This window comes from Lynx rufus, unplaced genomic scaffold, assembly GCF_022079265.1.
Source record: "Lynx rufus isolate CCGP_SWC_20201006 ecotype Redwood Valley unplaced genomic scaffold, mLynRuf1.p SCAF_5, whole genome shotgun sequence".
Lineage (NCBI taxonomy): Eukaryota > Metazoa > Chordata > Mammalia > Carnivora > Felidae > Lynx > Lynx rufus.
Genome location: NW_025814867.1, coordinates 106,168,274 through 106,187,165, shown reverse-complemented (window position 1 = coordinate 106,187,165; position 18,892 = coordinate 106,168,274). Strand labels below are relative to the sequence as shown.

Below are 18,892 nucleotides of genomic sequence, written 5' to 3'. Positions count from 1 at the left end.
AGCCTTTCCCAGATAGGATTCTTGTAACCTTACCAGAACTCTGACTTTCACGTCTAAGACACAGAAGGAGCTTATTTATGTAAATATCTTAAAAGGATATGGTTTTGGTATTTAATAACTAATACCCATCTGGGATGGGCATTTGGTACCATTTTGTCCAGTTAACTTTTGAATCCAATGTCTTTTGTTTAACACAAAGAAAACATAGAAATGCTGTGAAAGAAATGTTTGTGTTCATTAGAAAAATATATACCAACTCTGCGTTTTGTTAAGATTCATTTTATAAAATACCTTAAAAGAACAGATAAAGTACTTGAGTTTACATAATAACCAGAATTGAAAAAAGATGAATATAAATTAATTGAACACATAACTATTTTGCCACATTAGACAAGTTTTAAAAAGGCATTAAAAAAAATAGTAACTGGGAAGAAACCCTTCACTCTATTGCTGTCTTTTTCTGGCAACTTTTCCTAGAAGCACTAAAATTCCAGGTCAACAGGCAGTACCTGTATTGTTGAAAACACACTGTAATTTGCTTCCAAATGTGTCAGCTTAAGAGAAGAAAATGAAATTTTTAACCAGGGTAGATAATTCAGTGCAAATTAAAGCTTCAAGTTGAAAATTCAAGAGGAAAAATAAATGTCCCAACTGTAGGAAATGCTTATGGAACTGAAAAAGAAAAAAAATTCACATTATGAAGAAATCTTTGCAAGTGTTCTTGTGTGTGAAATATTGAGTTAACAAATGGACCCTTTGAAGTTGCAATTAGGGCTTTAGTAAGACTATTTGCAATGCGGGCGATGGGAGGTGAACAGGCAAGAGCTAAAGGTCATTTTGTGGAAGGAGGTTCAAGTTAACCATAAGCACTACTCTGATTCAATTGTAGAAAATTTGGCCAGGGTATTGCAGACATCAAGGGGAAAAAAATTATGGAGACTAATTTACTGGGTTATCATTGAGGATAAGTACTTCTATCCCCAGAACATGTTGGGGGATGAAGGAGAGCAATATTGGCCATGATTTAAGTATATGGATTATATGGTGTACTGGCTCAAAAAATAATTGTATTACTAAGTCTTGAGAAATGGGAGGAATGTCTAACTTTCTGGATCACAGTGAAACCAAGTCACCTTCATTTCCAACCCTTAATGGGTAGTCACTTCTATGATTAAAGTATTTAGGTTTATTTCTACAAAAAAAATTTTTTTTTTTTAGTTTGGTAGTCGTTGGTAATAGGTAGCAATGGGCTTTTCATGACTGTTTGAAAGTTTCCCTCTTTCCATTCCACTCAGGTTTTTGATTCATTCTTTTTCATGATAAAACTGATGGCTACTACTGGGTACAAGATGCAGAGATTTTAGTGGGGGCTAGCACATTTTCTTTGCAAAATAGATTTAAAAAGTCTAAATTTACTATATCACCAGTCTTTTTCTAACTCTCACTGGAAAATTTCACATATTTGAAAATTGAATGAAGATGTACTATGTTTCCTAACATTTGTATTTTATCTCATTCCCTATTAAAGTTATAACAATGTTATCACAATGAAGTGGCAACTTTTGGCTTTTAGTTGTACCTATGATCAGCAAGTCATAAAAAAACAAAATATACAGTGCTATTTCAATGTGACATCAGAGACTGGTTAAACAAAAAGTGAATAATCATGATATATGCAGAGTTCATAAATCAATGAAGAATTAGCTGATGCAATTTTTTAAAAGTATAAAAACTGCACTCCTCCACCTGGAGGAAGAACATCTAAGGAAAAGTAAAAATTCCTCTCCAGTGACATTAACCAGTGCAGAATCACTTGAAATTAAAACACCCAAGACCTGTGACTCCTCTCAAGTACCTCCCATCGTGAGAGCCAAATTGACGAATAAGGACATGTGGCACATGCCGCTTTGAAAACAATGCATTAGTTCACCTCCCCAGGTTAACCTGGTGGCTGTTCCAGTCCTGAACATGGACTTCCCTGGGGTCCTGCTAGCTGTTTGGTCCTGTCCTTTCAAAGCCTGAAGCTCTCAATCAGATGCATCCTATTACATCACACTGGGTGTGAAGTTTAGAGAGGGAATGGTAGAAACGTGCACAAACCTGCAATTAGTCCATATTTAGGGAACCTTCTGTGGGTTCAAGCATTTTACACAGGCCTAGTTTTTGTCCCATTTCTCCACTACTCATTAGGCTTTGTCCTTCAGAGAGAGACTTTTACCACCAAAAGCACAAAGAATAACAAAACATTATATTGGAATCAGTTGCGAGTTTGTGCTTTAAAAACATAGTGCCTAATGGCATCAAGCACATCATAGATGCTCAATAAATATTTGCAGATTAAAATAATGTTTCTGAAGAACCAACCTCCATTTTGGGGGAGAAAAAAAAGCAAAACTAGATGAATTTCTTTCCCCTGACTGGATGGAGCAATGAGAATCTACAAATCAAATATGAACTTTAATTTGATTGCAGAGATTTTGCCAAAGGAAAAAAAAAAAAAAAACATTGCCACAGTAGCATTGGCACTTAACAGTGCATCAAAGATTTAACTTTTCCACTGCAATGTGAACTGGTTCCTAAACCTGTTAGGTACCAGAGTATAATCACTCAAACAGGAAATGAACTCTATTCCACTTCGGGAAAGGTATGGTAATTTTATCTGAAAATTATTAATATATTTCAGGGAGACGGCCCTCTTACTCAGCATGCCTCAAAGTAATGCAGGCATAAATGTCAGGGGACCTCATTATATAACTTCAGTACGGCATTGTCATGTGCAAGTGTATTTCTCCCACATCTGCAGTAGTTGCTTTCTAATATTTTATATTTTTACAGAGTAGTGACACCCCTGGGATGGCAAAGATGAGAATATGGGAGGTTAAAGATCAAAAAACTTACACTAAAAAGGGATGTTCCTTTAGATCATATGAAAACCCCTTATCAAAAGGCAGTTAGTTCATTGACAAAAAAATGCTTTATACATTCATAATTTTCCCATCTCACAACAGCAAAGGTTTCCAAAGAAAAGACTCAGTAGTGAAGGCCACACTTTTTTTTTTTTTTTTGCATTAGTTTGACACATTGAAAATCAGAACCTTTAAAGCATCTTGTAAATGGGAGAAATGGAACTGGACCTGGGCAGGAGTGGGGACGGGGCGGGGTGGGAGAGATCAAAATGAACATGTGACTTAGCTGTTGACGTGGACAGTGAGGGAGTTGGTGGGAGATGTTACAGCAGACCTGACCACTCTACCAAGGGTCTGTAAAGAACACAGTACAGGTATCAAAAAAACAAAAACCCTAAAACGAATCTAAAAACAAAAACAAACTGCAACTTGGCCAACTTGTAAACAAGGAAAAGCATTTCACAGACTCAAAGTTCAAGGGAAGTAAACGTCTTTAAATTATTGTCAGTTCAACCCTGATTTAAAAGTATGGCTAGCAGAAATAAGCACAGCTGTTGACATCCTGAGCAAGCAGCTGTCTTCTGAGAAGCAGCACTTCCAAGCCTCTTCTCGAGATGCCACACGAGGAGACACCTTCTCTCACTTGTCTCTTTTCCATGATCCTGGAATATCGAATGCCTGCCATTTTGGTGTTGACAGTCTTGGCTGCTATAGATTTAGACGTGGAGAGACTGGAGGCGGGAAGGCAAATTCTCGGAGGATGCTACGCGCCACTTCGACGTTATTCTGAGCTATCTCTAAAGCTCTCTTCACTTCTTCAAAGGCATAACCCTCTCCCATGAGTTTTGCAATTTTCGCATCAACATTTTCCAACGCTGCCTCGGGCCCATGGGGTTTTCTGTGGTGGACTTCTGGTGCAGTCCTGCGGGGTCGTGGTTTAGGAGGTCTGGCTGGTGCTTGTGAACCATCTGTAGATTTTAAAAGAGAGACAGCATGTAAATAATGGGATAAAAATAAAGACAGCTTATTGGTATGATCTCATTCCATATGAAAATGCTGTTTTTCATTATCTCCATAAAAAAATTTTTTTCTCATTTTTATATACTATTGTAGGGTAGGTTATATTGTCCCCATTTTGAACATTTAAAAAACGGAGTTAGAATGTGTTGGAAGTTTGAGAAATTAATACAGATTTCTTCCCAATTCTACATAGTATTCTTTAAGCCATATAAAATAAGGGATAGAAAAGGGGAAAAAATTAAAAAAGAATGGCTTTCAGTATGGGAACACAGCTTATTTTTTCCTACTATGGTGAAGGAACTTTTTTGGGAAGTTTCTACCAGAGGAAACTGTTACAAGGTTGTCAGCATTCCTGGGAGGACATCCCCATCAGGCCCTCCATTCCACCCAGGCCACAGCACAGTTACTCTGAGCAATATGCACTGTAATGTCCTGGCCTGTCTGATTTTTTAAGTTAATAATGCTGTCAACTGTGCTGGGGAAGGGGGGAAATAGTAGGTGCTTCGGGTCTACTGTTAGTTAACCGGCTGAACAGAAGTAAACCAGTGCTTTGTTCAAATACTGTATCCAGATTTCAACTTAGGAAGTTTTGCTAAAGAAAAAGCAAAGCCAGTGGAAACCTCAGCAGTGAAGGTTTGGGCTCCATATCAGTCCCCTGATAAGTTTCTCCAAGTTAAATCAAATGACACTGGTAACCATGAATGGAGAGTAATCTTACTAAGAGAAAAAGTTATAGACCACCATGGCACACAGATCACCAGGGCAGGGACCAGTAACTTGAAAAGGCACTTCTGTTGTGGAGTTCCATAATATCTATACTTGGTACTATATATCAAAAGCCTAAATTAAAAAAAACAAGATGAAAATAAAAATTGTCAAATTTATGCCATGAAATACATTTATGGATTTAAGACTCTTTAAACATCAATGCTTCTTTAATATCTTCCGCAGACCACTGACAAATGTCCGATGATAAATCAAAGTTAAGCGAATGAGGAAGTGAGAGTACAATCCAAATGCCTTGTGACTCTGGTCTCCATCCTCTCCTTCTTCGTCTCTGCTGCTTTGCCAACTTTCCCAATACCTTCATGGGAAATTGTAAGTAGATATTTTCAATAATAATCAAATTGAAATAAAAAATTATCTAGTCCATTCTATTTTTCTTACAAGTCTATTTTTCCATGAGAAGGTAGCTTGTAAAAACTACCCTGTTTACAACTCTAGCAATATAGCAGCATAGAATACATATGTGAAAGCCTCCAGTATGAAGATACTCAGTTCCACACCACATTGTATGGTAGTCTTAAATTTTCTTATAGGATACTGCCCAGTTTGAAAAAAAGATATAGCTGTAGATACAGCTTATTAAATTACGCTCATATACAAGAACATACATTAATTTCTGGTTCTTGCTCAAGTCTGTACTGTTTCTTGCATCTGTAACTAAACATCTCAAGTTAATTATGGTCTGCTAAATTGCATTTCTTACTGTGTCTTCAGGTTCCATTTATTTTCTACTAAGTATTTCCATTATGTCACACAGAGATGGACAATAAATTTTACTTCGCTTCTAATCATTACCAAAAAAAAAAAAAAAAAGATTAGAAATCCTAGCAAGCTTTCTGAGCTTCAACACAGAATTCATACATTGAAATCTTGTCTGTTCTGATTTACTTTTGGGTGAGAAAAGTACTTAGACTTAAATACAAGTCTAAATTCCTTGTATTGCATAGGTAATTCTTTAAGAGTTTTTTTAATACTGTTATTTTGTTTTTGTCCAAAATACGGAGAAAGGCACATGAATGTCAAGCATCTTTGAAAAGAACAGCTAAATATATCACATAAGTGGGAAGGCTACTGTGGCAGCCAGAGACACATTGAATAGTATAACTGACAATGAAGTCTTAAGATTTAGAACTGTTAAATTTAATAAGCTTATGTATTTTTAATTGAAGTACAGTTGACATAAAATATATTAGTTTCAGGTGTACAACAATGATTTGATATTTATATACATTACTAAATGCTCACCATAGTATAGTTACCATCTGTCACCAAAGTTATTACAATATTATTGACTATATTCCTTATGTTGTACTTACAACTGGAAGTTTGTTCCTCTTTTATTTTTAATGTTTATTTTTGAGAGAGAGAGCGCAAGTGGGGGAGGGACAGAGGATGTGAAGCAGGCTCCATGCTGACAGCAGAGGGCCTGATGCAGGGACTGAACCCACGAACTGTGAGATCATGATCTGAGCTGAAGTTGGATGATGAACCCACTGAGCCTCTCAGGTGCCCCTCGAGGTTTGTACCTCTTAATCTCCTTCAGCTATTCTGCCCATTTCTCAACCCCCATACAACTACTAGTTCTCTGTATTTATGAGTTGGTTTGTTTTTTTTCTTTTTTTTTTTTTTTAGATTGCACATACAAGAGAAATCATACGGTATTTGTCTGACTTATTTCATTTAGCATAATACCCTCTAGGTCAATCCACATTATTGCAAATGTCAAGATCTCATATCTTATGGCTAATATTCCATCCAGTGTGTGACTTTCTGTGTGTATATACATCTTTATCCATTCATCTATGGATGGACACTTACATTGCTTTCATGTCTTGGCTATTGTAAATACTGCTGCAATGAACACAGGGGTGCATCTGTTTCTTTAAGTTAGTGTTTTTGTTTTCTGTAGAAAAATACGAGAAGTGGAATTACCCTCTACCCTTTTAATGTGTTTATGTAATATTGCATATACTTTTATTATGCACCTCCCTTAACTAATTATTGTTGATACAGTTGATTTTACCACTTTATAAGTAATTGACCTACTAGTTTTACTATGTAAGGCCTTTTTTATTTTTCCACTTAAGAAGTCCCTTCAGCATTTCTTGTAATGCTTGTTTAGTGGTGATAAACTCCTTTAACTTTTGTCTGGGAAACTCTCTCCTTCCATTCTAAATGATAATCTTGCCAAGTGCAGTATTCTTGGTAGTAGGTCCCCCCCACCACCTTCAGCACTTTGGATGTATCATGCACTCCCTTCTGGCTTGCAAAGTTTCTGCTGAAAAATCAGCTGGAAGTCTTATAGGTGGTCCCTTATAGAGGTAGTTGCTTTTCTCTTGTTGCTTTTAAGATTCTCTTGTTATCTTTAATTTTTGGTATTTTAATTATTATGTGTCTTTGTGTGGATCTTTTTGGAGTCATCTTGCTTGGGGCTCTCTGTGCTTCCTGAGCCTGACTTTATTTCCTTTATCAAGCTACAGAAGCTTGTAGCTATTACTTCTTCAAATAAATTTTCTGCTCTTCTCTCTTCTGGGACTATTATAATACAAATGTTAGTATGTTTGATGTTGTCCAAGAGGTCCCTTAACCTATCCTCATTTTTTAAAATTATTTTTTCTTTTTTTCTGTTCAGCTTGGATAACTTCTACTGTTTGGCCTTGTAGATCACTAATTCATTCTTCTGCATCCTCTAAGCTGCTGTTGATTCCCTCTAGTGTGTTTTTCAATTCAGTTAGTATATTCTTCAGCACTGACTGGTTCTTTTTTATATTTTCTTTGTTGAAATTCTGAGATCATTCGCTCTTCTCCCAAGTCCAGGAGCATCTTTAAGACCATTTATTTGAACTCTTTATCAGGTAGACTGTTTATTTTATCTGTTTCAATTAGTTTTTCTTTTTTTTTTCCCCCTGAGGTTTTGCCTTGTTCTTTCATTTGGAAATTATTCCTCTGTCTCCTCATTTTGTCTGACTCTGTTTCTACATATTAGGTAGATCAGCACTGTCTCCTGATCTTGAAGGTAGTGGTCTTGTGTAGAAGGTCTCCTATAGGGCCCAGAAGTACAGTCTTCTCCAGTCATCAGAACCAGGTGCTCCAGGGGTATTCCATGTGTGGGTTATATGCGGGTGGGGCTGGCCTCTCCCCACCCCAGGGCAGGAGTTGCTTCGGGGGGCAGCATGCTGGTCCTGACCATGGCTGCCCTCCAGGTGTGTCAGGGCAGGAACCACTTTGGAGGGACATCTGTAGGAAGTGGCAGGGTGGGTCCACAGGGGAATGCCAGGGTGGGATGAGCAGTGCTAGGAAAGTAGATGGAGGGTGTCTGAACTGGTGACCACCAGCATTGGGCTAGCTAGGCTAAAGGAGGGCAAGAAAGATGGTGCCTGCCAACACTTCCATACCTGGAAAAAGTTTTTACAGATCTCTGTCCCTCCTGTGCATGTTCTATGATAATAAATTAACACTAATGGCACCAGTCCTTTTTAAAGTGCTGCTTCAGTGCTAACTCTTGGAGTGAGTTTATGTGTGGGCCCTTTAAGAGTAGAGTGGAGTCTGAATTTCCTATGGCCCTCTGGTTCTTCTGGAGTTAATCCCCACTGATTTTCAAATATATTATGGGGTCTCATATTCCTGATGCAGATGCCTAGGGTTGGTGGGGGGGTACCCAGTGTGGGGCTTGAACTGCCTGCTGCAGCGAGGACCTCTGTCCCCATGATATCCCTCCTGCTTGTGGGCTGCCATTCCAGGGGTTTGGCTCGCAGCCACATTTCCTCTCTGCCCCTTCTACCCTTGTCAATGTGGCTTTTTCTTTTTGTAGCTCTGGAAGAGCTTTTTGCTAGTCTTCTGGTCATCCTCAGAGACAGTTGCTCTATGTGTGGTTGCAGGCTTAGCGTTTCAATGAGAAGAGGTGAGCTCAGGATCGATGATGCTACCATCTTCTCACCCTAAAGGTATGTATTTGTGATCCTAGTAGATAACACTAAAAAAAATGGTACCTTTTACCAGGAAAAACCCCCAGGAAACCCATCTGTTATATAAGGCTGCTATAATTAATACTGGCAATGTAATTTGCAGATGACTCTTCTTTACTTGAAAAAAATTAGTAAACATAATTCAAGAAATCTAAGTTAACAAGGAAACACACACACACACACACACACACACACACACACACACACACAATGATTAAGTCAACCCTAGGGTAGTGAAGGTATCTCTGATCCTGAAACTGGTATTTTTTCGTTTTACACACAAAATATCAACCAGGGAAAGTGATTCAAATGACCTCTAAAAGGAATCAGGACAGATTTTAAACACAGTTAAAAAAAAAAGACTTTCTTAAAGCAAAGATTTATTTTCCCAATAGGTATTTTCCCTTGAAATTCAAAACTCACATATCCCAGCTCATTTAAACCTAGTCCTCATTGCAATGTTAGGGCAATGTTCCTCAAAACAATGCTGGCATCTCTTCAAAATCTTACAAATGCTTGGAATTTTAATTTTATCATGTATTGGAGCCTACAAATAGAAGTAAAATGGACTCTGTTTCAACTTTTGGCCACTTGTTATATATAAATTTCCATTTATTAATGAATATTTATTCAATTTGGCATAGCTTAATATTTGTTCGACTGTTTTAATTGGATAGAATAACTCTGTACCAGGTAATTGACAGCTACAACAGAGACTTGATGTAGATGAGGAACATTACATAGAGATGGGATTGGTCAGATGCATCTCATTCTCACAACTAAGATTTTGAGTGACCTTGAGCTAAGTAATTTACTTGTACAATTCTCACTTTCTAAATCTACTTTCCTATCTCATTTTTAGAGGTATTATTTATCCCTTCTCAGTCAGGTAGTATGCAAATTAATTAATGTAATGGCCTCTTCAGCACATATACTGAGCATTAAAAAGAAAGGACAATGAATTCACTCTCTATGATAACTGCTATACTTAAATGCTATGGAACAGTAATTACTCTAAATTAATAGCAATGTCAGAGAAGTGTGGAAGAGGGGGGGAAAAAGCAGGGGATTTGTTGTGAGTGCCTATTTTTATACAGAAAGCTTTTAAGAAAGATCTGTTATAACCCGAACTAAGAGTGGAAACTATTAAAAAAAAAGTGGGGAGGCATTTTCACGCTCATCATTAGAGCAAATTACTTAAAACCAATCCTTCTTTCTACTACAGACAGCCTTCACTTTCCCACTTGTTATTTTTTTACAATGTCTAAAAGAGACACCGGGTCCTTATTCCCTTTAGAATGTATAGGTAATAGAAAGCAGCAGTGAAACAGAAGATGAAACTATCTCATAGTTCCCGAAATGTTATTATAATTTTGGAGCCCGCTGGAATTACTATGAATTTTTCCAACTCTATGGGAATTTCTGTACCTGAATAAATGCCATCCTGTGTATTCTGGTGCCGCTGCCCATGCTCATCATCGTTTTGAACTATGAGCAATGGCAATGATATCAAAGTGAGTGCAAGAATACTTGGAGCGTGGGTTCTAAACAGTACATCTTTTTGAAGCACCAGTTTTACTCGAGGAAGTGAGAAAGTCAGTGTTTTTTTAAATAGCAAAATGAATACAGATTTACCAAGGAGGAAAATGTAAAATTTGCATAAGTTTTTAAGATAAAACAGACTTTGAAGCAACTTCCTGATTGTCCACTTTTGGTTAAAGCCACAGTCTCTGTGCTGTTCAGAGAAAGTGTATCAACAAATGATATAAAATACATACATATATATATATTTATAACTAATTACATGTTATATATATTATCTCTCTATACATAATCTATGTATATATTTAAAATACTCAGCTTAACATTTGGCCCACAGTAACTGCCTTTTAGAAATGATTATTATGTACAATCTGAGACATAATCTCTGTTAATTACTACTTCATGGCTATTTGATTACAGACACCAAGACTTAGACTACTGATTTTCTCAACTAACGATATCTGAGAATTAATGAAACTAACGATATCTGAGAATTAAAAGAAAAATACAAATTTAACTGATTTTAAACACATCATCATTATGACTTCGTTATTCTTTAAGATAGATCAACTAACTCTGGAACTTATTTATATCATAAGCTTCAATTGCTATCCATAGAGATACTCTGATTTTATAAGCACAGGTTTTAATACAGCTTTCACTAAATTACAAATAAAAAAATCTTCACATACATAGTGGTAGCTAATTATGATAGTTAAGGCTAAAGTTATGTAATTTTTTAATACATCCAAAAAACTGTTATAGGAGAATTACATTATTAAATTTTTAAGAAAAAAGATTCCAGAGGGGCGCCTGGGTGGCGCAGTCGGTTAAGCGTCCGACTTCAGCCAGGTCACGATCTCACGGTCCGGGAGTTCGAGCCCCGCGTCAGGCTCTGGGCTGATGGCTCGGAGCCTGGAGCCTGTTTCCGATTCTGTGTCTCCCTCTCTCTGCCCCTCCCCCGTTCATGCTCTGTCTCTCTCTGTCCCAAAAATAAATAAAAAACGTTGAAAAAAAAAATTAAAAAAAAAAAAAAAGAAAAAAGATTCCAGATATTGTGCTTTGAGAACTAAAACTGTAAGGAAAGACGTTTGAGGCAGTTGAATTGTGGTAAAACCTTAACACTACGTTTTCCTTTGTTGAAACACCAAACAAAATCTTATACATACAATTTATCTTTAAACATCTTATCACTAATAACTCCACAGTTCTAACCCTTGAGTGAAGTGAAGCCATGCTTTTCAACTGAGATCTTAATAGAGATAATTATAGAATATTTGGTCTTAATATAAAACTCACTCAATATTCTATGACTTTCCTTTAACCTAGTTAAAAAAAATAGTAGTATTGGAATTAATTCCTCTTCTGATGAGACTTCCTTTATTTTGTCAGTGTATTTGGTAATGAGAGCTTTTACCAAACACATTTAACATAAGTCATGTGCTGAAATTCTAATTTTTTAGTAGTATCTTCAACTGCCTTCTAAATGTTGAGAAAATGAAAAAGCTTCCCCAGAGCAAATGCCACATTTCAGCAGCGTGAGCACAAACATACCATTATGACGTTGTTACTCTACTGTAACTTGGATTCCCTAGATTTTTAAAGAATGGCATTCAAACCATAGCACATTATATCTTACAACAAGAGAAGAGGAAACTGGAAAATTTATAAAAATGCACACATTGCCAGTATAGTTATGGACCTATGTGACTAATATACCCATGTTAAAAAATAAGATTATTAAAAAAAAATGTCTGCCTCACATACAGGTATATATGCGAATTTTAACAGTCTGGTGAAATCCACTTTTCTTTTTTGGAAATCCACTTATTTCTGATGAACTATTATGACATTCATATCATTAAAAATCAACTGTCACATCTAATATATTTTTGGGAAGCAATAAAATATTTGGAAGACTGTTGGTATATGTAGACATACATGTACCCAGTCTTTTTAGACAAGAAGATAAGGAAATATTTGTAATCAATGAAAAAGTATTTTTAAAACTATAAAATTTTTTTTAATGTTTATTTTTGAAAGAGACACAGAGTGCAAGACAGAGACATAGAATCTGAAGCAGGCTCCAGGCTCTGAGCTGTCAGCACACAGAAAAATATTTGACCCCAAATATTTTTAAATTTTTAAAAAATATTTTTCACATAAAGTTGATATTTAGAACAACATAAAAGACAAGAGAAACTGAATTTGTAGGATGCAGCAATTATACAAGAATCCTTAAAGGTCACCTTAAAAAGGCCTTAATGAAAACATGTCATGCAAAATAAGGGCTATTAGAATCCTAAAGGAACACAGCACCTAGTCTGGAGTTTTCAATGGAGAGACCTAATCCAAAAGACAAAGCCAGCCCCTTTGCTGCTGTGAAATACACTAGTGGACAGCCTGTTAGTCCTGTGAGCTGCATGACAGCAAATTATCTTGATGGAAAAAAAGAAATCTTATTTTTCTGTGGTTTGACTGTGTTTGTAAACACAGTTCAGGGAGAAGGTTGAAATGTTTGATGTTACAGCTAGCTGAGGCCTTCAGAGCAATAATCAAGACAATTTTATCACTCAGGTAAAAGCCAGTTGAGGCTTCTGGTAATTTTCACAAGGTTGTGACTCAAAGTTCCTCCTTGAAATTTCTAGTGTAATGCTAATCAGAATTCCTACCATCTGAAACCGTATGTGAATGATGTTCCTCTGGGCTATACAACACCCACATATTATGAAGCAAAACTATAAAGAAGCTGTGTAAATACAGCATTTTGGCCACAACTTTCAAAAAACTTGAATATATGTTTCTTTTAATCCAGAGTTGGTGGCAGTGAATATGTTATTTTAAATCAGTCATGGTACTTTCCTCAAGGTTATATTTTAATGTTATTCCTTAAGGGATTTGTTTCCTTCTCTTATATAGAGGCTGTCAGATAATGTCACTCCTTGAATTACACATTTTTTTCATCTGTCTGGAAATCCAGCCCTTTTGACTATTGTTTCAATGGCCACCCATGGATATATCTGAAATCTTGGAAGGACTAGAAGTTAATAGGCAAGACACCGTGGACCAAAATTTGAAAAGGTTAATAGAATTTTCTATACTTTTCTGAGATATCTTAAAATGTTAAAACATATAAAACCATAGAGGGACTTCTACTTCTCCCATGCATATCATCAAGTAGACAAGAACTACTGTGTTAATAATTCTTAAAGCAACTCATTAATTATCTTTATTCCGAGGTTACGGAATGTATGGCTGTCACTATTAACAAATCTTCTGTGAACTGAGCTGTGAGTTTAAAAAAAATCTTGAAAAAGGACAAAAATCTACATAGGAAAAACTTATGATGTTTACAATTATAAGACAAAAATATTGTTTACATTGGTCAAAAAATGCGTGTGTTCAATTCTGGTCCAAAATGGTGACATAACAAGACCCTTATCTCACCTTCTCCGTGGGGACACACCAACTCTGCACCTATTTATAAAGCAATTCCTCTTGAAGAACTGAGGGCCAACTGAACAGCTTCTGTACAACGAAAGAAGGACCAGGCAAAACAGCAAGAGACATGGAGACTTGGTAATGAAGGAAACCCAGATTTGTCTGCCTTAGGGCATAGAAAAAAAGCTGTGGTTTAAAAGAGCAACTAGAATATAAAGGGACTAGCCCTAGAACCCTGCCCAACAACGGGAAAGCTGCTGAAACTCCAGGTTGGAGAGGCTGGTGAATGCACAATATATTTCCCCCTCCACCTTGATAGAGAGGATGGGAAGCAGGGTCCAGGCACCTTAACTGGACTACCACCTCACTGAGCCCTCGGCCCCCAGTCCATACCAGCCCTAGAATCCCACAAGGCAGCTCCAACGTGGTGCACCCTGGTCAGCACTCAATACGGTTCCAGCTGTTGCACTGAGGTGGCAAAGGTACAAAGAACCCTGGAACACTTCCTACACCGCTTCAGCTTCAGACAGTTTGCTTGGGCACCCTGGGGTGCAGTGTGCTCTGGGACCTCCTGGCTCACGCCTGCACTGGCTCCGAGTGCCCTGGGCCCCTACAGCCGACGTTGGCTCCAGTCACCCCTCCAGGGCAACTCCGCACTGAGCATCCTGTGACACCCTGGCTTGCACCCACTTCAGCTGTCCTGCCAGGGCGTTCTCTGCTTGGAGATCCCTGGGACCATGCCAGCCCAGGCACACTTCAACTTAGGGACCTCCAGCCAAATGCAACAGGCACACAGTCTATACAAAAGAGGACCATGTTTAGAAGTTGCTGTTCCACCTAATTCATAGACACCAAAATCACCCAAAATGACAAGACAGAGAAACATGCTCCAAATTATAGACAAAACCTCATAAAAATAATTAAATTAACACAGATTATTAGGCATATTGCTTAAGAGTTTAATGAACATAAAAATGAGCACTGGACTGCAGAGAAGAGTAGAACTCAACTTCAACAAAGAGATAAACAATACAAAGAACCAGTCAGAGCTGAAGAACAGAATAAATGAAAAATACACTAGAGGAAATTAACAGTACTTTAGCAGATGTAGAAAAATGGTTCTGTAAGACAGGATAATGGAAAGCACCCAAGATGAGCAGCAAAAAGAAAAAAAGAATTCAAAAAAGAAGGCTAGGTTAAAGGATCTCTTCAACAACATCAAGCAAACATTGAAAACATCTCTAACTTGGGGAAGAAAACAGAAGAATCTGGAAGAATTCAGGAAGCATACAGTTCAAAACAAGTTGAACCCATGAGGTCCACACTATGACACATATTCATTACAATGTTAATATTAAAGGTAAAGAGAATTTTAAACGCAGCAAGAGAGAAGCAAAATGTTATATACCAGGGAAATTGCACAAGGCTGATCTCTCAGCAGAAACTTTGCAGGCCAGATGGGAATGGCAGAGTACATCCAAAGTACTGAAAGGAAAAAACCTACAACCAAGAATACCCAGAAAGGCTGTCATTCAGAATTAAAGGATAGAGTTTCCCAGACACAAAAGTTGAAGTTCGTTGGCACTAAACCAGAGTTAAAAAAAAAATGTCAAAGGAACTCCTTTGAGAGGAAAAGAAAAGGTCATAATTAGAAGAAAATTGTAAATAAAAAGATATAAACTATGAAAACATATACATAAAATGTGGAGGGGGGAGTGAAAATGTTCTTTGAGCATAGGTTCAAACTTAAGTGACCATCAACTTACTATAGACTGCTATATACTTAGGATATTTATATATGAACCTTATGGTAACCACACACCCAAAACCTGTAATAGGTACATAAAAAATAGCTAAGCATAACACTACAGAAAGTCATCAATCACAAGTAAAGAAAGAAGAAAGGAACATAAAAACCATAAAACAACCAAAAATTAATGAAATGGCAAAAAGTACATACCTATCAATAACTACTTTAATGTAAATGGTCTAAATGCTCCAATCAAAGGACACAGGACAGCCAAATGGATAAAAAACAAGACCCATCTGTATGGTGTCTACATGAGACTTGCTTCAGATCTAAAGACACATACAGCCTGAAAGTGAAAAGGTGAAAAAAAAAATTCCATGTGAATGGAGATGGAAAAAAAAAAAAGCTAGGGTAGCAACTTATCAGACAAAATAGACTTTAAAACAATGACTGTAACACGAGACAAAGAAGGGCATTACATAATGATAAATGGTTCACTCCAACAAGAGAATTTAATGGTTTTAAATATCTATGCCTTGAACATTGAAGCACCTAAATATATAAAGCAAGTTATTAACAGACATGAAGAGAGTACTACTGACAGCACTATGATTGGGGACATTAACACTCCACTTACTTCAATGGATAGATTATCCAGACAGAAAATCAATAAGGAAACAATGTCTTTGAACAACACATTAGACCAGATGGACTTCAGATATATGCAGAACATTCCATGCAAAAACATCAAGACACATTCTTTTCTAGTGCACATGGAATATTCTCCAGAATAGATCACATGTTAGGCCACAGAGCAAATCTCAGATTTAATAAGAATGAAATCATATGCTACATCTTTTTCAACCACATGTTATGAAACTAGAAATCAATCACAAGGGAAAAAAAAAAGGAAAAAATTCAAACATGTGGAGGCTAAACAATACACTACTAAACACCCAGTGGGTCAACAAATCAAAGAGGAAATAAAATAATACATGAAAACATGAAAATGAAAACACAACAGTATAAAAAATTTTAAGATACTGAGAAATCAGTTCTAAAGGGAAATTTATAGTGATCCAGATCTACCTCGAGAAACAAGAGAAGTCTCAAATAAACAATCTAGCCTTCCATTTAAAGGAACTAGAAAAAGAAGAACAAACAGAACCCAAGGTTAGTAGAGGGAAGAAATAATAAACACCAGAGCAGAAACAAATGAAATAGAGACAAAAAAGAAAAAAAAATTGCAAAAGATCAATGAAACCAAGAGATGGTTCTTTGATGAAAAAAAAACCAGACAAAATTGATAAACCTTTAGCTGGATCATCAAAAATAAAAACACAAAATTAGAAACAAAATAGAAATAACAACTGAAACCACAGTAATACCAAGGATTATAAGAAACTACTGCTATAAAAAATTCTATGCCAACAAAATGAACAAAGTAGAAGTGGATAAATTCCTAGAAACATCAAATCTTCTGAAACTAAATCAGGATGAAATAGAAACTCTAAACAGACCAATTACTAGTAATGAAATTGAATTGGTAACCAAAACCTCACAATAGTAGTCCAGAAATGAGTTAAAAAATGAGGATTCATAGGTGAATTCTACCAAATATTTAATACCTATTCTCCTCAAACTATTTAAAAAAAATAGAAGCTTCCAAATATATTCTGAAAGGCCAGCATTAGCTTGATAGCAAAACCACCAAGACAAGGACACCACACACACACACAAATATCCTTGATGAACATAGATGCAAAAGTCCTTAAAATATGACTAAACCACATTCAAAAATACATTAGAAGGACCATTCACCATGATCAAGTGGAATTTATCCTAGGGATGCAGGGATGCTTCAATATTTGTAAATCAACATGAATATACCAGATCAACAAAACAGGATAAAAATCTTAATAGATACAGAAAAAGCATTGGACAAGATTCAACATCTGGCTGCTCATGATAAAAACTCTCAACCAAGTGGGGTTAGAGGAAAGAGACCTCAACATAATAAGAGCCATATATGAAAAACACACAGCTAACATCATGCTCAATGGGAAAAACTGCACTTTCCTTCTAAAATCAGCAGGAAGACAAAGATGTCCACTCTTGCCACTTTTACTCAACATAGTACTGGATGTCTTAGCCACAGCAATCAGAGAAAAAAAAAGAAAAGGCATCCAAATTGGTAAGGAAGAAGTAAAGCTGTCACTATTTGCAGACAACATGATACGATTTATAGACAACCCTAGATGCCACTAAAATCTGCTAGAATAAATGAATTCAGTAAAACTGCAGGACACAAAATTAATACACAGAAATCAGTTACATTTCTATACACTAATGATGAAATAGCAGAGATACAAATGAAAAAAATCTCATTTACAATTGCACCAAAAAGAACACAATACCTAGGAATAAACTTAACCAAGGAAGTGAAAGACCTGTACTTTGAAAACTGTTAAGACATTGGTGAAAGAAACTGAAGATGACACAAGCAAATGGAAAAGTATTTCATGTTCATGGATTGGTAGAATTAAAATGTCATACTACTGAAAGCAATCTACAGATTCAATGCAGTCTCTATCAAAATACCAACAGCATTTTTCACAACTCACAGAACTTTTCACAGAAATGGTACTAAAATTTGTATGGAACCACAAAAGACCCCAAATAGCCAAAGCAATCTTGAAAAAGAAAAACCTAACAGGAGGTATCTTAATCCCAGATTTCAAGATATACTACAAAGCTGCAGTAATCAAAAAAGTATTGTACTGGCACAAAAATAGACACATAGGTCAGTGGAACAGAATTGAGAGCCCAGAAATAAGCCCATGATTATATGGTCAATTAATCTACAACAAAGGAAAGAATATACAATGAGAAAAAGACTGTCTCTTTAACAAATGGTACTGGGAAAACTGGACAGCTACATGCAAAAGAATGAAACTGAACCACTTTCTTACACCATACACAAAACCAAAATGGATTAAAAGTGAGTCTTGAAACCTTAAAACTCCTAGAAGAAAACACAGACAGAAATTTCTTTGACATCAGCCTTAGCAACATTTTTCTAGATAGGTCTTCTCAAATAAACAATTGGGACTACACCAAAATAAAAAGTTTTTGCACAATGAAGGAAACCATCTAACATACTGAGTGGGAGAAGATATTTGCAAATGATACATCTGATTAGGGGTTAACATTCCAACTATATAAAGAACTTCTCAAACTCAACACTCGTCCCCCAAAATAATAAAAAAATGGGCAGAGGACCTGAATACATTTTTCCAAAGAATACATACAGATGGCCAACAGACACATGAAAAAATGTTGAACATCACTAACAGGGAAATGCAAATCAAACCACAATGAGATCACCTCACACCAGTCAGAATGGCTAGAATCAAAATGAGAAAAAATAACAAGTGTTGGCGAAGGTGTCCAAAAAAGGAACCATCCAGCGCTGTTGGGGG

At 36.4% G+C, this 18,892-nt stretch overlaps 1 protein-coding gene across 2 annotated transcripts in view; it reads right to left on the bottom strand.

Moving 5' to 3' along the window:
• Positions 1-263: 263 nt before the first annotated feature.
• CBLB (Cbl proto-oncogene B) overlaps positions 264-18,892 on the bottom strand; it is a 213,208-nt gene continuing 194,579 nt past the window's right edge. For both annotated transcript variants that reach the window (XM_047099887.1, XM_047099888.1), the window contains one exon: positions 264-3,874. In XM_047099887.1, coding sequence (XP_046955843.1) covers positions 3,615-3,874 — 260 coding nt within the window. In that variant the 3' untranslated portion in view covers positions 264-3,614. The remainder of the gene's footprint in view (positions 3,875-18,892) is intronic.